At 43.6% G+C, this 21979-nt stretch overlaps 1 protein-coding gene across 1 annotated transcript; it reads right to left on the reverse strand.

Moving 5' to 3' along the window:
* Positions 1-51: 51 nt before the first annotated feature.
* LOC131749785 (natural resistance-associated macrophage protein 2-like) lies at positions 52-21144 on the reverse strand (the record flags this gene model as incomplete). The annotated part of the gene is made up of 13 exons (XM_059051660.2): positions 21024-21144; positions 10778-10849; positions 9158-9309; positions 8477-8602; positions 7923-8042; positions 6358-6464; positions 5770-5840; positions 5595-5662; positions 4002-4157; positions 3183-3341; positions 2265-2351; positions 1254-1373; positions 52-201 (listed from the first exon to the last, which is right to left on the reverse strand). Coding segments are annotated over exons 1-13 (1440 nt in total), but the record flags the coding sequence as incomplete, so codon positions are not given.
* Positions 21145-21979: the final 835 nt, after the last annotated feature.

A 21979-nucleotide genomic window follows, 5' to 3' on the forward strand; every position in this document is an offset into this window, starting at 1 on the left:
AAAATGCTGCCTGACTCAATGGGATGTGAGTTTCCCCAGCTCCCTCCTCACTTGTAAGCTCTGAAGAACATTCAGGAAGTCATTCATCCCTGTCAGATGCTCTACATCTTGGAAAACAGCAACAAGCAGAGTGGGGACGATGGCAATAGAGCGGGTCAGAATCACTCGGGCAAAGCGCGACCACTTTAGGTTCAGGAATCCCTAGAAGGAAACACAGAAGCAGGATGAATGTCTGCAATAGGACACAGAAAAAGGTCTGGGGAGGTTCAGGAAGACCTTAGATACGTGGGATTAAGAAGTAACAAAAGGAAAACTACAATGAGATATCATCTCACACCGGTCAGATTGGCCATCATCAAAAACTCTAGAAACAATAAATGCTGGAGAGGGTGTGGAGAAATGGGAACCCTCTTGCACTGCTGGTGGGAATGTAAAATGATACAGCCACTATGGAGAACAGTATGGAGGTTCCTTACAAAACTACAAATAGAACTACCATATGACCCAGCAATCCCACTACTGGGCATATACCCTGAGAAAACCATAATTCAAAAAGAGTCATGTACCAAAATGTTCATTGCAGCTCTGTTTACGATAGCCAGGACATGGAAGCAACCTAAGTGTCCATCAACAGATGAATGGATAAAGAAGATGTGGCACATATATACAGTGGAATATTACTCAGCCATAAAAAGAAATGAAACTGAGTTATTTGTAATGAGGTGGATAGACCTGGAGTCTGTCATACAGAGTGAAGTAAGTCAGAAGGATAAAAACAAATACCGTATGCTAACACATATATATGGAATCTAAAAAAAAAAAAAAAAAAGTCATGAAGAGATTAGTGGTAGGATGGGAATAAAACACAGACCTACTAGAGCATGGACTTGAGGATATGGGGAGGGGGGAAGGGTAAGCTGTGACGATGTGAGAGTGGCAGGGACATATACACACTACCAAATGTAAATTAGATAGCTAGTGGGAAGCAGCCGCATAGCACAGGGAGTTCACCTCTGTGCTTTGTGACCACCTAGAGGGGTGGGATAGGGAGGGTGGGAGGGAGGGTGACACAAGAGGGAAGAGATATGGGAACATATGTATATGTATAACTGATTCACTTTGTTGTAAAGGAGAAACTAACACACTATTGTAAAACAGTTATACTCAAATAAAGATGTTAAAAAAATAAAAAAGAAGTAACAAAAGGGCAATGTCCTCTTCCTCTAGCCTATCCCAGTCCAAACAGCAGGTACCTCCATGACAAACTGGCCAGAGTAGGTTCCTGTCATGGTGGAGCTCTGTCCTGCAGCCAGGATCCCCACTGCCCAGATGTAGAGTGCAGCAGGCCCGAAGTAACACCCCAGCACAACACCCTGGGAGAGGCAAGGGAGAAAGATATGTTTGTGTCGAAGACCACCTGAGACAACACGCCAAACAGCACTCCTCTGTGACATTTCTCCCTCTTCCTGGCTACGCACGTACCTATACCAAGTGCTGTGCTGGGCACTGTAACAAAAGCTAGACTTAGGTCCTGACCCCATTCTAGAGGCTTTCAACCTAAATTCTGCTGGAGGGACCTTTATTTCTCCTCAGCCTAGTCCCTTCTCTTCTCTAGGCTCCTAAAGCCTTTATCCTCAACCTATATCTTAACTATTAAAAAAAAAAAAAAAAAAAAAAAGTCCACAACACTTCCCAAATTAAATTCCTTAACACCCAATTCTGCAAGATGGTAACAGGAATGAAGAGAGAGCTCAAATAAATTTTGGAAATGCTACATACTATATATTCTACTCTTGGAGCTTCACAATGTAACCAGCATAAAAGGGACAGAGAGGCCCCAGTAAAGACCACCACTTTACTAGGAATACTTTCCTTTCTTCTTTTGGCCGCCCCGTGCGGCTTATGGGATCTTAGTTCCCTGAACAGGGATTGAAGCCAGGCCCTCAGCAGTGAGAGCACGGAGTCCTGACCACTGGACCACCAGGGAATTCCCAGGAACACTTCGTTTAGTCACCCCAATTAACGTCCTATAGGACAATATACTATCAACACAAGTTTGGGAATTGCTGATACAATTCATCTTTTCTGCTGATCTTCTATTCCCTTCCACGTAACCCAAAAGGCTTGTCCGGCATCTGGACCTCTGAAAGAAACACACTCCAGAGAAGATATGCCGAGCTCTGAAGTGAACCCACAGAAAAGACCAGATACTATGCTAAGAATATTGATTCAGGAGCAAAGATCAGAAATCTGAATAGGTTTACCCCTTTGTAGATGTCCACAGCCAGTGTTGAGTTATCGTCAGGAAAAAGATGAGTATGGGGACTGCTGCTATTTCTACAGACTTCAACCTGGAACCAAAGCAGTTTAGGAACAACTTTTACTTCTGAGGCCAGCACTCAGACAAGAAGCCCTCTCCTACCGATTATACACAGGTCACCCAAGAGATGGATGCTAGAGGCAAGACACTGGACACAGGTTGTGATAAGGGCAGAGACGGGCTGCAATGTCACTTGAGGTCTTCCTCCATAATCTTTCTACACCCCCGTGCCATCAAAAACATTTACTGAGTTAGAGTGTGCACGGTAATACATGAATGCTGGGTCATTTTAAATGATGACAGGAGGCGAGGGCCCTTAAGAAGGCTTCAGGCATGAGAGGACACCCAGAATTGGGAGTCCTTAGTCAAAGCAGAGCCAGGAGTCAGAGGTCCTATAGATAAGAAGTAGTGATCAAAACTAGATAGGCAATCAGGAATCAAGATGACAGAGAATTCAAAAGGACAAGACAGTCTATGTAGCCACAGTTTCTGTTTGCTGTTTGTTGGCTCCTCCCAACCTGTCACCACCAAATGGCAGAACTGGAAAGTGGCTAGTAGTTGGTAAGCAGGAAACAAAAGGGGATGACAAAGAGCCAAACAGGCGTGAAGACACTAATAATAGCATGAAGCCATCTTTGTCTGAGGCAAGCTCCCTTCCCTGTCAAAAGCTTGGAAAGATGGGTCTAGGCTTGGTCACAGCCCCCAGACTTTAAGCCACGACTAGTACAGTGATTTAGGGAGCAGCACTGAGGCTTGAGATCTATTTCCCCTGAGCTCTAAGTCACTGCCACCTTTTCCTACCCCCATGCAGCCTCCTCTTTACCCTCACATTCACTACCACCCAGGACCCTGGCTTACTCACCACCTGCTTGTTGGTTTTCTCAAAAAATGCTTCAGCAAAGACTGAGACGACAAAGACGTTGATGATAAAGGAAACAAAAAGGGCAATGCAGGACTCGATGAAAAAGTACTTATTGGCTTCCCGAACTTCCTCCTTATTGGCTCGGTCTACCTGTCTGGACTAGAGAAATAACAGCAATGGTCATTTTTTTGACTAGTTGGAACAAGTTTCCTTGTAATATTTCATGAGTTTGGAGTTAGCTGAAAGCCCTAGAGGGCAAACAACTGACCACATGAAATGTGAGAGACTCCACTTACAACCTGGTTCACTGAGTAAGAACTCCATGACCCTTTGATGATACCACACATCCCCAAACAGGGAAAAGTGACCAAGTGACAGCTGAACTCTCAGTTACTGTGGCTGCAAGAACCACTGACCTACAAAAACAACCTGATTTCAGACCTAAGGGGTAGATAACCTTAATTACAAAGGTCTCTGAAATCTCCCAGCAAACTATTGTGTTGGACTGACTGGTAAAAGCCATATTGGGCTCTTTCCTCCTGACCTCCACGAGGCCACTCAGGCTTTTGAGATTTAAACAGAAGAGACACGGTGCACCTTCAGACCTGTTAAGAAGGACTTTAGTCCCTTCTTTATGGAGTCAGTTATCTCTGGTCACCTTGGTAATTAAAACAGACTCCAAGTGTGTGGAGTCCAACTGTGGAAAAATATCTTGCTCCTTCAGGGCTCTAACAGTTGTAAACTAAGTGTGTGTCCCTTGCAACCAAAGGAAAAGATCCCATGAACTACACAGGCCACTGAGATATGGGTCTTGCTTACCTTGACTAAAGCAGAATGCAGGTACATGTTGTGTGGCATGATAACAGCACCCACGATGCCCACGGCCTGCTCGATCTGTGAGGTGTGACAGCCTGAACAGGATGGCAGGAACATGCCTTTGAGGACCTGGGTCTGGCTGGGTTTCACTGTAACATACTACATACCAACCAAACAGCTATTAGCCTTTACTGGAATATGAGACCAGGGGAGTAACACAGTGCTAGGGAACACTCTGCAACCTTTACTCCTTAAACTCCTTCACCAACAACTACACAGGAAATGAGGAATACGGAACCATCCAAAAAAACCAAGCAGTACAAGGTCAGAGAATTTAGGACTGGGGTATCCAGATATTTCACATCATATTTTAGATAAACAAAATAAATGTGTAGAGAATGTAATTAATACTCTAAAGAAATAAAATGGCTACTAAGGGCCTTATTGATATTAGCTTCACAGTAACTCCTATGAGACACAACCAAGAATACAGAGTCAATTCTTGATTACCCACACTAATCATGCTTCTGTGTTCACCTATGTGTATAAAAATCACCTATGTTTGCCACTAGCATCTGCTGAGACTCATTTAGAAACACTTCTCATACACACTTTTTCCTGGTTTAGCATTTCTCTTGGAAGCCTTAGACCAAGCTGTATCATCTACTCACAGAGTAGATGCATTTTTAAAAGTTTGCTAAGCCAGGGACTTCCCTGGTGGCACAGTGGTTAAGAATACGCCTGCCAATGCAGGGGACATGGGTTCGAGCACTGGTCCAGGAAGACCCCACATGCCGTGGAGCAACTAAGCCTGTGCGCCACAACTACTGAGCCCGCATACCGCAACTACTGAAGCCCATGTGCCTAGAGCCCATGCTCCACAACAAGAGAAGTCAACCAGATCCAAGCCACACCACCGTCAGAAGCCCCACCACACCCGCCACCCTCCCCGCCAAGCTCAGCCCCTGCTCCCCCGCCCTCCCCCACTCGAAAGCCCCCATGCCAGCACCCCACGCTCTCCCCAACCGCAGCCCATCAACCCCCATAAAACATAATTAAAAAAAAAAAAGTTTAGCTAGGTCAATAAGCAGAAATCAGTTTATAACAATTGGACATAGAAAGGTGCTATTACTGCAGGTGCATATAACAGTAGGGTTAGGGTTAACCCAATGGAGTATCTGGGTTGGGGGACAAACCGGGAAACATGCACTATTATCCCCTGTAGTTCATTAACTGCTGCATTACAGAGAAAGTCCAAGCTGCAGTTATTATCAACCAGGATAAACAGAAAGAGAATCCCTCTAAGGTAACAGCCAAGAATAACCCTGCAATCCCTTCCTTAACCCTCTCCAAGGCTGTTCTGTTGTTGGGATGGCCAACTTGGAACCAGGGAGTCTAGTCTGCCAAGTCCTAGAAATTCTAATCATTTTTGACCTAGGAGTCCCCCGGCAGGCCTTCCTGGACACTAGTCTTTACTACCTCTTATTCCTTCCAAATTTGCCCAGGACTGAATTTGGCTTTTTGTTAACAAATACTTTTATAATAAAAGGAAAAAAAATTGTTTTTAAAAGTTAATGAACAGCCTGTAACACTTGCCTCGTATCCAAACGTGAGGGCCATAACAGTGATGAGAAAACCAAAAAATGCTTCTAGCTTCCGCAAGCCTGAGGGAGAAAATGCAGCAGTGAGCTCACAGCAGGCAGACTTCCCCATCAGCCACACGATGGAAAGCAGCTCCTTTGACTGACCCCTCCATTCCCACTCTGCTTACCATACTTGTCCAAAAAGAGAAATACAAAGGTATCTGCAATGGTGATAAGAACTCCACCCCACAGCGGGACCCTAGGTCAGAGATAAGAAATGGAGATTAAAGGAAAGAAAAGAAACATTGAGAAACACTCTCTTCCCAACAGCTCTCCAGTTATACAACACTTGGAGGAGCAAGGACTTAGGGAAAAGGGAACAGTGGCAGGAGGCCAGGCACAGCACCAAGTAAAATAACACATTCATTCAAACTTTGTCTACTATCAGACAACTAGGATACAAAGCTGAAAAGTATGAGTCTTATCTCTCAAGGACCTCACTTGTCTAGTGGGATAAACTGACATACAAATTAATTGTAATACACACTGCCACACCCTGGATAATAAAGGGTGTGTTGGGTCTCATGACCCAACATAAGAACATGGAAGATATAGAACCTACATTTGCCAAGAGAGAAGAAGGTGGTTCCAGAAAGGTTCCACAGAAAAAGTATTGATACTTCAGTTGAAAATTGAAAATGAGCTGGGTTTTTGTTTTTACACTTGCTTGGAAATCTAGCAAAACACTGATTACTTTCTAGAGAAAAACCCCTCACCTTCCTACAGAGAGGAGATTGATGGCAATAGCAGAGCCAATAACTTCTTGCATATCTGAGCCAACGATAGCCAACTCCACCATCAGCCACAGGATAATTCGTGGAACCTAAACACCAAACAGCAGAAAGATATGGTTCTAATTAATCATTTCTAAGAACTTACCCCATAGTTTGGAATTCACATTTTGGCACTGATCCATAAACAGTCCTTTAAAAGCTTTTGGACTAGAGATAAAGTACCGGAACTCAGCTCCACTTGGCCCCTTGCTGGAGAAGACCAGGCTGCTTCTACGTGGCACAGCCTGTGAGTCAAGGTCAGGGAAGCTGCTGACTCCAATTTTTTTCTCCTTCCTTTCCACTTGACAGAAGAATGGAATTTCCATCCATTATTTCCACTTAATTTTTTGCCTGAAAACAATCCTAAAAGTCTTAGGGGAAAATGAGGATGCTAAGATGGTTAAAATATTGTTCAGGAGAGAACAGAAATGTTGCAGAAGAAAATATCTATCCTGACCATAGCTGAAGAGACAAAACAAGCATGAAAAGGTTGGAGTCATCCTTAATGTAGGAATGCACAAGCAAGTAAAAAAGACATATGCAAAGGGACTCCGGGCAAAGTGGTTGGAATTGGGTGTCCTATAACAAAATCTGGGAACTAATCTGGTCAAATAATCCAGCAGAAAGCAATTAAGTAGTGCTGGCTCACTGAGGCCAGGAAAAACAAAACAGAACACCTCCAGGTACCTACTACCCAAAAAATATGTCACAAAAAATAACTGCTAAGATACACGAAGAAAGAGAACCTAAAAGAAATTATAAATTCTCAAGTGTTTTTTTTGCTTTGTTTTGGTTTTTTGAGAGGCATATAAGAAAAAAAAAAAAAACAGGTAAGGATACTTTCTCACAGCCAGGAAAGGAGATTAAACATTTGGGACAAACTGCAGGTAGATTAGTACTTATCTAAAGATCAGGCCAGTTTAAAGCTGTCTTCCAGACATTGGGTCCATCCATTCCTGCCTTAGGTAGCAGCAAGAAAGGCCCAAAATATGCAGAAGGAAACTACAGAGAACAGTGTAAACTCCAGGGTCAAGGTAAACTGAAAAATCATTATTAACAAATCCAAAGATCCTGCCTAATATAATTTGCAGTAAAAGGAAAAAACTCACTTTCTTCAAATTTATGGCAAAGACAAACCAAAAAGAAAATATGCATAATGCAAAGTGATGGAGTACTATGGATGTATGAATGAAAGTGCTTAGACAGAATACCCCTGCCCCTCTGTGAATTGGGCACTGCTAGATGCCAAAAGGCAGAGTGAAAGGTAAATGTTTACTCTAACAATTTTTCTAAGGAAACTTTCTGGGAAATGTGAATCTCATGTTAGATTTTGAAGGAGCACAGAAACATGGGTCAGCCGCAAGAGGGGCTATAGAATTTCCCTTGGGATTCCCAGTCCTCAGGGCCACGGATCCCTACATCCTCCACTATTTCAGTACACAAGGGGGCCAGCACAGGTTGCCAGACACAGTCACCTATGATATGAGTAACAGACAAACACAGCTCACCCTGGGATACTGACGGTGACACACTTCAGCAAGGTGCAGCCCAGTGACTACGCCCAGTCTAGCTGCAAGGCGCTGGAGCAGGAGTCCCACGATGGTGGCCATCAGAAGAACCCAGAGCAACTAGAGAAGAACAAAATCCCACCATTACACTCATTAGATAACTGGGATTTTTTTGTTTGGTTGTTTGGCCATGTGAATGGGAAACACTACGTTCAGGAAAGAGCCCCGGTCAGGAATCAAATGACCTGAGTTCTGCATCATGTTCTGCACAGAACCTGCTAGGTCACCTTGCACCTTTCTGAGCCTTAGTTTCTCCCATCTGCAGTTTCTCCTTTGTTCAAGAAAACTATGTGGGTAAAATGAAATAAAAAACGATCTATGTAGATAAAATAAAATTTAAAAACAGATGGAAAGGTATTTTTCACTTAAGTGTCGCAGTCAATGAAGTATCAGCATGTAGCCGCTGAGGTTCATATCCAACAGAAAGAATAGAGGAAGAGGATGTGGTGTGTTATGTGTGTTTAAAAAGGAAAGGGGTAGGACTCGATGTTCACCTTAAATCCAGCCACTGCTCCAGACTGCAAATCAGATTCAATGTTTCCTGGATCCAGGTAGGCAATGCTCATAAGAAATCCCGGTCCCGTGAAAGCCCAGAGTTTACGAAAGCTGAAACAAGAGTACTGTACAAAAGAGGAAAACAGATCAAAATGATTATCACCTCCAAACTGCTGATCTAATTTATCTATTATTTTGTCACATATAAAGCAGCAGTATTAGCTTCATAAGAACATTTAGGAAGTTGGATACTGGGTGCGCCCAAGTTTCACGTCCATCTTATCCACTTCTCATCAATAAGCTGGCCACCTCTCTGTCCAAATAAGAGGCCTCCTCTTACCTGCTCCTTCCAACAGCCTTTCATTCTAAAACCCAAGCAATAGTATCAGTACCTCTGTGCACAACCACTACCCAAATAGGACAAAAGGCACTGCAAAAAAGGGAACATGGAATTCATACTTTCTTCATGAAAAAATGCTCACTAGTTCAACTTAGCAACAGGTTTTTCAAGGCCCTCAGTTTCCTTATCCATTTGTTTACTCTGATAACAAAAATTCAGTCTTTAGAGATTGCGTGCCAGAATTAGACCTGAAGCTGCTGGTCTGGAGTTGTCCAGCAGACTTTCCACTCATAGGTTGCCCCTAGATAATAATATTTTCCTCCAAGGACCTGTCACTAACCTCCTCCTCAGGAATGGCAATCTTCTCATCAAAGTAGGTGGCGAAAGGCTCCTCTGGGTGCCCCCCGGGGGACTGTGGAAGAGAGGAGTTACTGTAGGCAGGGTTGATGGCCGCAAGACTGGCAGACTCCCCGTGGTCTCCAGAAGCATCTTCTGAATTAACAGGTTTGAGAAGAAATGAATTAAAGTGAACAAAATATACTAACAGCTCATCCTTAGAAATGGTGATATTAAATCTTTTTAATACCTAAATGCACAAGATCAACCTGACTCTATCTCAATTTCTAGTACTTTATTTTATTTATATTTTTAATAAATTAATTTTTGAATAGGCAGTATGTTCACATGGCTGGAAATATGAGAAGTACAAAAACGCTTATGATAAAAAAGCTCCCTCTCACCCCTGTTCCCCAGTCACTCAAGCTCTACATCAGTTTTCAGCATGAATCTCAATGGTTTCCTCCTACTTTCACACTTCTATTCCCACTTGCCAATTTTTAGAACCATTTCATTTTCTTCTAAAAAGTGTATGTCTAAGGCTCAATGTATTGAATAACATCCCCAAACTAGTCCCACTGGTAACCTAAAATCCTAACTTTTATTAGGAAATAGGTCAGTCTAGTGGGACCCTCCCCTCTCTCCTCCTCCCTGCCTCCCGTTATTTGGTAGGACTTAATCAAACAATCATCCTTGGAAATTACACCTCCATCAGGCTTCTCCAAAAATGTGTAAATTGCAAACTCCTGCCACATTTCAGGCTAAAATCTGAAGCTGCAGGGAAACCACCAAACAGGAACCCTCCTGACTAAGGCCTGCAGTGAAGAACTTGGGAGGGGGAGGTGTCACCCTCCTGATAGGAGGGTTCATCTCAGATTAATCATCAGTGTTTCCCTAAGTCCTACATTTTGCAGTTAATTTTAAAAGCAGGGAGGGGGAGGGTCTGGGAGAAAAGGGCTAATACAAAGCCCAGTTTGCTGTAGCCTTCAAATGGCTATTTTTAACCACAAAGCTCTAACCTCAGGGTTTCCAAGAAACCTTTGAAACATCCAATCAGAAAAACAAAAGCTTTCTTTCTATAGGGAACTGACCCACTTCACCTTAAGTGGCACAGAACTGAGGAGGAAATGTACAGAAAAGGAATGGAAATTCTAAAGGAGAAATTTAGAATCAGGAAGGATTAGTCAAAGCACTTAAGAAGTCTCATTAAATACACTATTAGGTGCTGGCTCGTGTTTTACTGTTTCATGCACATCTGAAGTGCTGTGAGCAGACAAAGCACTCTAGAGGTTTTTATGCCAGGTCTGCAAATAATACTGCCTTTACAAGCATTACTGCTACAGAAACCAAACTTGTAGCTAATCTTGGCTCATCTCAGAACTGGAAATAAGATATGAGGCAAGTCTCTGTGGTTATAAATCCATTTTCATTTACAGACTAAGTTACCAGGTGGTGACCTCTGAATGGAGCAGGTCTCCATGATGATATTGTTGGCTGGGGGAGAGGAGATAGGGACAATTTTTGTTGGAACAGAAGACACGAAGGTTAATATGGTAAATTTCTGTTACTGGCTTAAGCCTAATTCCAAATAAAAATTAGACAATAACACAAAGCTGTAAATTACCATCTGGCCTCTTCTGTTCAGGACCCAACACCATGGTGGATACCTGAGTGCCTGAGTTCTTAGAATAAGATTCTGCAAAGGAGAAAAGAGAGGGAGAGGAATTAGCAAGAACAAACTAAAACTAACAAGTTCAGAACCAGCATTCTGTTACTCTGTATGACTGAACCCTTACTACCTGAAAGAATAATTGTTCTACTGAATTAGATAACCTGGAAAATAATTACAGTTTTCAGAATATGATTACGATATTTAATAAAAAATGTAAAAGTCTTAATCATGTTTTTGCTGGCAAGACTTCAAAACCAAACTGAAGCAAAAGGTATTTCAGGGAAGTGGGCAAATAGTTTTTAATAAGCATCCACAGAGAGGCTGCTAGGCAATTACCCAGTCTCTGCCTTTGCCTCCAGATTAACCCAAATATTTAAAAGACTGACTGCCCCGCCAACCACCGACATTCTGATGAGTTTTTAAGGACAGAGATCTATAACTCTCTTTGATCTAACAATTTAAGCTTATGTTTCAATTTTCTGGAAAGGGGGAAGGGGAAGCACCTCACCAGCACACTGGTAGTAGAAGTAGGGGGTCACTATTTCCCAGCCTCACATTTCCCTGAAGAGAGGCTTCAGCTGTTTCAGGTCTCATTCCCCAATACTTCAACAACTGGGAGAAGAAACTAATGACTATGGCCCTCCCCTCCTGGGCTCTCAAGGAGAGCTGAGGCACCAGGATGACAAGGCAGCATGCCTGCACTTCTCTCCCTCAGCAATAAGCAGCCTGAGGGGGAGCTGGGGGTAAGGGGTACCCCAGATGTACAGCATCCTACTGGGTTAAGTTTAACTGGGGGGCAGGGGAATATTAGTAAGCCCTTTGGGCCACAGATCTACGGCATATTCTCTAGTCAATCCCACCAATAAGGCTGATTTTGTAAAATTCTGATCTACTGATTAAGGAATCTATTTCTCAGTTGATCCCAAATTTAGAAAGGGGAAGGTAAGCAGTATTAATTGTTAACTGCACCCCCTTAAATCCCAATAACAACTATCCTACAGAAAAAGTGATGAAGCCTCCCCTTAGCTATCTTTTACTACTTAAATAGTCTTTTTCCACTATTGTATCATTGCCCCTATTTGAACAGTGCTCTACTTTCTTTGATAGTCTATCGACATATTCTATACATATTTTGCAAAATTACAGAATAAAGACCTGAAGGGGGTTTTAAGTTTCATCTATCTTCTGGAATGTAAAACATACCACCACTTGCTAATTTGGAAAACATAATCTTTCATGTCTATAGTCACCAATATCAAGTATGTTGTTATAATGAACAATAGTAACGTCCTTCCTATCAGAGTTTGAGCCACCAGATGGTTTCGCCAACAGATCCCAAAACTACTGACTAAATCCAACCCCTCTTTCAGCCAGTTACAATAGCACCTCATCTAAATGGGATTTACACATCCGACCACTCAGTAGCAGTGCCACTTGGATTCCAATCACAGCACAGCTCCTAGGCCCCACTCAGAGCCTTTTTACTTTTATTTTACATATAATTCTAAGAAGCCAGGATAACACACAATAAACTAGAAACCACAAATCAGATCTGGGACTATGGCTCTTACTTTCCCTTAAGGGAAAGTCTTGGGCTATTTGATATGAGGCAACTTCCTTATACTTCAATCAGCTCTGAGAACATTGTTATGAAGAATATTACTGGGAGGACTTCCCTGGTGGTCCAATGGTTAAGACTACAAGCTCCCAACACAGGGGGCCTGGGTTTGATCCCTGGTCAGAGAACTAGATCTAGCATGCCGCAACTAAAAGATCCCACATGTTGCAACAAAGATCCCAAGTGCTTGCAACTATGACCCGGCATAGCCAAATAAATAAATAAATATTTAAAAAATATATATATATAAAATTGGGAATTCCCTGGTGGTCCAGTGGTTAGGACTCCATGCTTTCACTGCCAAGGGTGCAGGTTCGATCCCTGGTCAGGGAACTAAGATCCCACAAGCCACACAGAGTACCATCCCCGCCCCCACCGGCCCCCGCCGAAAAAATGAATATTATTGGGAGTTCTCTGGTGGCCTAGTGGCAGTGACACTGCTGTGGCCCGGGTTCAACCCCTGGTTGGGGAACTGAGATCCTGTAAGCTGCACATTGCAGCCAATAAATAAATAAATAAATAAATAAAGGAAGAAGTGCAAAAAAGCATTAACAGTGGTTATTTTTTAAAAGAACATTAACATTATATTATTATTAAGAATAACTCAAGTTTCTAATTGCTGTCCTACTCACGAAGAACTGATTCAATTAGATTACTTTTGTACTGATAACTGATATCCTGTTTCAGAAGGCACAGAAGAGTTTAACACATGTGAGTAAGATTCCTATCCGAAACAGGCCTTTAAAACTTATATTTAAAAAGCAGGGGGGGGCTTCCCTGGTGGCGCAGTGGTTGAGGGTCCGCCTGCCGATGCAGGAGACACGGGTTCGTGCCCTGGTCCGGGAAGATCCCACGTGCCGCGGAGCAACTAAGCCCGTGAGCCATGGCCGCCAGGCCTGTGCGTCCGGAGCCTGTGCTCCGCAACGGGAGAGGCCACAACAGTGAAAGGCCCGCATACCGCAAAAAAAAAAAAAAAAAAAAAAAAAAAGCAGGGGGGGCTTCCCTGGTGGCGCAGTGGTTGAGGGTTCACCTGTCGATGCAGGGGACGCGGGTTTGTGCCCTGCTCCGGGAGGATCCCACATACCGCGGAGCGGCTGGGCCGGTGAGCCATGGCCGCCGAGCCTGCGCGTCCGGAGCCTGTGCTCCACAACGGGAGAGGCCACAGCAGTGAGAGGCCCGCATACCGCAAAAAATAAAAAATAAATTAAAAATTAAAAAAATAAAAAGCAGGACTTCCCTGGTGGCACAGTGGTTAAGAATCCGCCTGCCAATGCAGGTGACACGGGTTCGAGCCCTGGTCTGGGAATATTCCACGTGCCGCAGAGCAACTAAGCCCATGTGCCACAACTAATGAGCCTGCACTCCAGAGCCCGCGAGCCACAACTACTGAGCCCGCATGTCACAACTACTGAAGCACACATGCCTAGAGCCCGTGCTCCACAACAAGAGAAGCCACCACAATGAGAAGCCCGCGCACAGCAATGAAGCGTAGCCCCCGCTAGTCGCAACTAGAGAAAGCCCGCACGCAACAACAAAGACCCAATGCAGCCAAAAATAAAGAAAAAGAAAATTTAAAAAAAAAAAAGAAAAAGATCAAGTGGAGATACAAGCAACAAGAATCAACCCAGCAGTACTCTGATAACTATGATTAACACTGCTTTGATATTCTAGCTCACCCCCAACCACTGTCACCGTTTCTTAAAGCCAGTAAGTTTCCTCCTCTTGAACAGCAATCGACAGCAGGAAAAAAATGGCACTCATGGTTCAATGTAATAACTATTTTATCCGATTCCTTATCAAAAGTCTGTTTTACAAGATAAGAATGCTAATTAAATTTTCTGTCTAAATGTTAAAAGCCTACATATCCTTTGATGCAGCAATTCCATTTCTAAGAATGCATACTAAAGAAACAGTCCCACAGGAAGTATGTGCTAGAATATTTTCCACAGCACTGTTTGTAGTGTAAAAAGACTGAAACAACCTAGTACATTTATAGGATGGAATACCATAAATAAGGCAGATCTATATGGATTAATAGGAAACAATCTCCAAGATATACTGTGAAGTTAAAAACCCAGTTTATAGAACAGCATGCTATCATTTATGTAGCAAAAAAAAAAGAGAGAGAGAATACACACATACATGTACAGACGATATCCAAAGGACATGGCAAAAACTGGTATTGCCGTCCCTAACAGGAAGCAGTGGGGGAGCACAAAAGAGGTCAGGCGAAAAGAAGACCTCTCACTGAATATATACTGTATACGGTTTTTGCACTTAAAAAAATTTTTTTTTACTATGTACCTGTATTGTTTATTTTTTTAAAACGTAAAGGTCACACAGGTTTACTCAGTTTCTCAATGAACACTTCAGGGACTTATCAGTTCTCTCTGATAAAGCTTCACAATGGATAATCAGAGATCTGAAGCCGTCTGGTTAGCAGGCATATATGGCCTCAAGCTTAACTTACTACTACTTTGACTTAGTGTGCAAACAACCAAGCTCTGAAACTGTGATTTGGAAGTTTCACCTGAATGCAAAGAATTAGAAAAATTCTCCTCAGGAAAGTGTTTCCTGACTCCCTAATTTGGGTTAAACGGCCCTCTTTCATGTTCACCCAAGGCACCTGCTTACTACTATCATATCACCTTATCCTGAAAGCATTTATTCCCTAATACTATTCTTGCAACTTGTAAGTTTGAAATTATATCAAAATAAAAACTTATACCCCCCCAAACACATACTAGCTATAATAAATTCCGAACATTTAATTAATAATAATTCCATGTGTTCTCTTAGCATTTACAAGAACTCTAGAAGAACAATTTGGATAGCCCAAATCAGTTTTTAAAATTGCCACCAAGAAAGTGTGAAATACTGAGTATTGAAGTATATTTAACTTCAACTTAAATGTTCTCCCCCTATGGTTAAAAAAAAATTTGAATTTAAATTAACTTTTTTCTTATAAAATTCTTCTACAGAGAGCAAAGGCTCCCCAAACACGGATTTTAGAACTGTGTTCACTGTTGCAAAGGTCTCCCTAAAATTAATTTTAAGTTTTGGAGAGGAATGTCTTTGAACAGTCCTCTAATTCCTCTCCCCTTTTTTCCTCCCCCCATCTTGTATAAATAAAATCAGAGACAACATTAAGTAGGAAAAGAAGTTTCACAGAGGCAACTAGAAAAGTGTGCATGGGGCTTCCCTGGTGGCGCAGTGGTTGAGAGTCCGCCTGCCCATGCAGGGGACACGGGTTCGTGCCCCGGTCAGGGAAGATCCCACATGCCGCGGAGCAGCTGGGCCCGTGAGCCATGGCCACTAAGCCTGCGCGTCCCGAGCCTGTGTTCCGCAATGGGAGAGGCCACAACCGTGAGAGGCCCGCGTACCGAGAAAAAAAAAAAAAAAAAGTGTGCATGGAATCAATTGATTAGATAAATGTGAACAGGCATGTTTAAAGTTGACTGCCAAAGCCATCTCTTCTCCCTTGATGTTTCCTCAGCCAATGTTCAGTGCCAGCAACATGCTGGTGACAAAGTGGAAACTGCCAGATGTACAGGCTTTAAAAAGTGATACCCAAGTTGTTTATTAGAGAATAAAAAGGAGTTGTGATAAAAAAGAATTCCATTTGTTTTGAAGAAAATGTAAAGATTTCCAGATCCTTCTAAAATTCCCTTTTCTCTAAAGGTCTACGTTTAAGGCTAAAGCACTTGATATTCTTACTAAATCATGACTGTTAATCTAACATCTATACTGTGCAAGATGTTCTTCATGAAGGTGAGCTCCTGCCCCTGATGACTGGGTCAACAAAACTGAACTATTCAGTGGTTCAAACAGATCTAACTGCTGTCTGAACCCTATGTATTTCAATAAGGAGTATTGCTAGCCATTTTTTAAAATGAGAAATTTATTACTTCCTCTGTTTTTCCATTCCAGGTCAATAAAGAAGCACCAATTCCATCAGGATATACATCTAATTAATTCCAAAACTCAATTTGCCCCCACTGGGGATGATGGGAGAGAAACAACTTAGAAAAGCCATGTGAATTTCTAAATTATAATTGAGGGTGTGAAGTTTGGAATTATTTTTTCAATTTGAACAAAAAATAATCCAATTTTTCTCTCATTAAAATGAATTTGATATAAAATGACAAAATGAAAAAAAGGTTGGAGACAGATTACATTTACTTCCTGACATAAGAACAAAGTGAAAAGCCCCTCTGGTGTTAGTTTAAGAAAAAGGCCTGGAAACTCTAATTCCCTCTACCTAAGTGAGTAATATTTCAGTAAGCTGAAAGTCACACAAGCACACCCAGTTCATAAAGTACAAACAGTGCTGCTATTGTCCAATGTGCTTAACACGCATCAGATCCCTCCCCCCCCTCTCTGGCACAATGGCCACTGAGACAGACTGTTCATGTTACTGACTTTGTATTCCATAGTAATAATCTCAAAATTGGAGACATCTCCCTTAGTCTACCAGCGAACTACAATTTCAGCTCAGCATCAAGTTTGCTACTTCCACCTGAGTTAGACTTCTGAAAATCTGTTTGATGGTTGAAAGGAAAAACTGACATGGAGAACATCTAATGATAAAGAAAGAAAAGAAAGAGAAAATCTTAAGCAGCAAGAAGAGGAGAGAGGGGGTAAGATAAGGGGAGGAAGATAATAAAACCGGCTGCCTGGGTGTCAAAGACGATAACAATGGGGAGAAACGTGGCCAAGCTGTCAAGAAGTACTGAACTTTTAGACAAAAATATCACCCATCAACCAGAGACTTCAGAATTAGAAGGGCCCAATTAATACCCATTAAATACAGCTCTTCACTTTCTCTGCTCAGAGCTCTGAGGCTTAGCCAGCTTCAAATCTCCTTGACTGCTCACACGTCAGGGTCACTAATATCTTACTTCCAGAAACTATAGCTTGGTCTTTGTTCCTCCCAGCTCTCACAGTGTGAGGCTTCCCCCGATTTCCTTCCAACCCGAAACCCGAAACCCGAAGTTTACAGCACTGCATTTCCCTTTGGCGGCCCAACCTGGCCTCTTGGCCTGACACATCTACCCTGGAACACAACTCCAAGCTCTGTGAAAATTTCAAAGACCTCTTTACAACGAAGTAGGAAAGTCTATTAAATCAGTCTATACCCACATCTTGCCTCAGAAAAAAAGTGTTTTGCCCTTATACTTGCTTAAGTAGCTGTTCTCTGGCAAATGTGAAGAAAGATTATCATTAGATTACATTCAACTTATTTATTCCAATGACAGATACCGGCCCCCGAATGCAGACTGACCTTAACAATTTTAAGTACATATCTTCCTCTATGTTTCGTTGCTTAAAGCAAAGAAAAACTGTCTGTAAAGACAGACAATACATATAAGATTCTCCAGCCTCATACATGCCTCCTTCTGCTCTTTGGAACCTGCTACAAGTTCAATAGTTAACTTGTAGCCTCCTTTCATTACCTAAAAATTTTAATAGACACTTGTTAGTGATAAATGGGACCAAAACAAACAAAAATAACCCACACAAGATGACCTACTAGCAATAAGAACAAAGACAAGCCTGAGAACCCTAATTTCCTAATTTAAGTCTTTACTGGGAACTGGTCCTTACACTTTACAAAATGTAAGTTACTCTGACCTTAAACTAAAAGTGGAAGACTTCCCTGGTGGCACAGTGGTTAAAAAATCTGCCTGCCAATGCAGGAGACATGGGTTCAAGCCCTGGTCTGGGAAGATCCCACATGCCTCAGAGCACCTAAGCCCGTGCACCACCACTACTGAGCCTGAGCTCTAGAGCCCACGAGCCACAACTACTGAGCCCACGTGCCACAACTCCTGAAGCCCACGCACCTAGAGCCCATGCTCCACAACGAGAAGCCACCGCAATGACAAGCCTGCGCACCACACAAAGAGTAGCCCCAGCACGCCACAACTAGAGAAATCCTGCACATAACAACGAAGACCCAATGCAGCCATAAATAAATTAATTTTTTTGAAAGTGGAAGAGGAATTAGACAATAAATATATTTTTATCAGCCCTGGCCAACTGTTTTATATTCCATTCTGATGTTATTATAGTTCATAATACATTGTTGTTTTACTATATCCATGATATTCTTGATGATACCTGGAGGGCTTGTCTTTGTGTCTCCAGGGGCAAATAAATGTTAATTGTTCAATACATGTCTGTTAAATTATCAAAAGAATAAATGGCATCGGATGGGTGAGACAACAAGGATCTAGGACTTCTAATTCCTTATATTCGGTACAGTCAAATGCTCCCTGCCTCCTTTTCCAAAATATTTTATTAAAACCAGAGAGACACACATGATAAAAATGACAACAATATTAAGGCAAAAGGCTTCCCTTTCTGCCTCAAACACTCAACTCTTTAAAGGTGTCACTCCCTATCCTTATTAAAGCACAGAGGTTTCACAAAGAGACTGTCCTCCACTCTCACCAAGCCAACATCCAACTTTCAACCCTATACAAGTACTAAATTGTCTTACTCCAAAGCTAAATAACTAAACTTACACTATGTGTACTTCAGGCAAACTGGGCCAGCAGACTGTGCAGTAAGCGATGTTCTTTTTAAGTAAACTCAAAGTTTCTTATTTTGTGATTAGTTCCCAGTAATGCTACCTATATAAACAGCAGCTTTCTTGGAAGGGGAGAACTGGAAGACAAAAAAGTCTTCCATTAGGGCCTTCCAGACAGTACCAAGAGAATCTGAGAGGGACTTTTAAGCTCACAGAAAGGGCATAAGTATGGCAGCAGACATACACAGTAAGGAAACAGAGAATAAAGATGTCTTTGATCCCACAGCACCCACCCAAGCTCTTAGCACTAAAAGTCAAATAGAAAAGATGCTGCTTTGTATCAATAAATACGACTCTCTAACCTCTAACCTTCACTTCAGGGAGTCAAAACTGAACCAAAGCTGCTTAGGAGCTCTGTGGACTATTCCAAGGGATCACTGCTTATTTCCTAACAGTAGAGTAAGATTAGATTTGTGTCAAGCTTCCCCATTCACTAACAGAAGTGCTGCCAGGCTGCCCAGAAATTCCCCGCCCAAGTCCCAGCCATCCCGGAAACATGAGAAACCAAGAATGCTGCAATCATGGCCTTTTTGGTATTGGGTCCAAAAAAAAAAAACTGTCTAGGCCAAGACTATAAATGAAATATCATGCATGAAAAACTAAACAAAGAAGTTTTCATTTACCCAACACAGCTATCATGGACAGACCCAGTACTGCATAGAGGAAGTTTCCAACCTTATTTAATGATAAAATAAACACCCATTAGAAAACGTCTAGTCACACGTAATTATACTATAGCCTCAGATCATGAAAAACATGGATGGAAAACAGGCCTAAGGGTTCATTGGCAATAGGCTCACAGGATTTTGAACAAGGATAAGTAAGTAATAAGGTCAGAATTCGTGTGTGTGTGTGTGTGTGTGTGTTACACAGGCCTCTCACTGCTGTGGCCTCTCCCGTTGCGGAGCACAGGCTCCGGACGCACAGGCTTAGGGGCCATGGTTCACGGGCCCAGCCGCTCCGCGGCATGTGGGATCCTCCCGGACCGGAACACGAACCCGCGTCCCCTGCATCGGCAGGCGGATTCTCAACCACTGCGCCACCAGGGAAGCCCCCAGAATTCTTTTAGTGTGTAGTCTTTTAGGGGAAAGAAGGCACTTGTAGGTAATAATAAAAATCCTACATTCCAGGAATTGTTCTAATCACTTTAAGAGTATTAACACATTTAATACTCACCACCAACTCTAAGATTGATATTATCAATCCCCATTTTAAGTATGTGGAAACAAAGGAACAAAGAAGCTAAGCACCTTGCTCAAAGGTTTACAGAGCCAAGAAGTGCTGCAAACTAGTCAGGGTTCAGATTCCACTGGAGTCAAGGTAGAAACACAGTGTCCCCTGGTTTCTACCAATATTCACTAGAATTATGACCTCTGGAAACCCGTCTCCTCTTGCCTCCCCTTCCATATAATTTTTGCTTTTGCTTTTCACTTTAAAGAGATGTCACATTCCCTTAACTTCATAACGCTCCTTTGAAAGCAGAGGACGATATGTGAATATCTTCACTTTACACACAGGAAAATCCAATCCCAGGTTCCTCAACTTCTCCCCCAATGATGCTCTTTGAAATAATCTGATATATGAAGGGAATTTGGGGAAACCAAGTGAAAAGGAACCCAAAGGTGTAACATCAAAAAAATTCGCACAGCTTTAAAAGCAGGGACATATGAAACCAAACAGATGGAGAGCTGCCACCCCACTCACATACCGTGTGCGATAATGCCCCCTACAAAGGTGCCTGGAGGCTGCACAAACAGCCCTAAAACCAATCTACACACAAGTACTCAGCGGCCTGCCCAAGCCCCTCACACGAAGGCGTTCCCTGGATGTCGGCTGCAGTAAAATGAATTCTTTTGTTGAAGTGGGGCGAAGGGAGGCCCAGGGAGCAGACGGGGCGCCAGGTCTCCACAGATAAGAAGGCGGCCGCGGGGACCTTGCCCCATGGCCGTCGGCCTCTTCCGCGGCGTGAAACCGGGTCAACGCACCGTCGATCACGGGTCCCGGCCCCGCGGCTGGTCCGGCCGGAGGTTCGGCCATTTCTCCTAGGCCGCGGAGGGAAAGAGATGAGGCCGCTGCAGCCTCTGGCGTTTCCTTCCCGCCCCCCGCTCCCGGCGCCCTCCTCTCGGTCTTCCTTCGAATAATGCGGCTCCATCTGGACCCCGCGCCCAGACCCTCACAGCCCGTGCCGCCCCTCCCAGCCCCGCTCGGCACCCAGCCTGCCCCATACTGGCCCCGGCGCCAGCTCCCAGGGCAGCCCTCCATCCGGGGAACCTTGGGAAAGCCGGGCGGCCGCATGACCTCTGACCTACCCTGCGCCCCACCTTACCGGCTCCGCAACCACCTGACAGTCTATCCCCGCGCCAGAGGATCCATACCCCTGGAACCAGCGCCACGCCAGCCTACCCCCTACACGCCCCGCGATTGGCCGACAGGACCTCTGCTGCACCTTCCTATTGGCTGGATTCTCCGTATTCCCCTCGGCTGCCGGCGAGCAAGGCGGGCAGACGGCAAATTCCGAGGCTCCGCCCACCCCAGGTCAGGCTGGAGGCGGGGCCACGGCGGCCCGGGCGGGAGCTGTCTCCTGCAGAGCTAGTGCTCGCGCTGGTCCAACCGGTTGGAGTCTCCCACCCTGCTGGCAACCTGCAGACACCCAAGTTTCCTGCTGTAGTTCGCCGCGGCCTCACGTTAGGTCCTGAAAATCATGATCATTTCTTCTGAGACGCGGCTCTGTGAGAGATACAGCTCCATCCTACAAAGTATAGCCACCTGGCAGGACCATTTCCTCTCGCCCCCAGAGCCACATAATAGTATCTCGTGCCCCACCAAGAGCACCCCACACCTGGGAGGAACCGCGAAACATCAGCTAGTGCAGCCATTTCGGCTGCATCAGTTGCCCTATTCCCAAGCTTCGGTAATGAATTGTTTTCGGCTCTCCTACGCA

The sequence above is a fragment of the Kogia breviceps genome, unplaced genomic scaffold, assembly GCF_026419965.1.
Source record: "Kogia breviceps isolate mKogBre1 unplaced genomic scaffold, mKogBre1 haplotype 1 scaffold_544, whole genome shotgun sequence".
Classification (NCBI taxonomy): Eukaryota; Metazoa; Chordata; class Mammalia; order Artiodactyla; family Physeteridae; genus Kogia; species Kogia breviceps.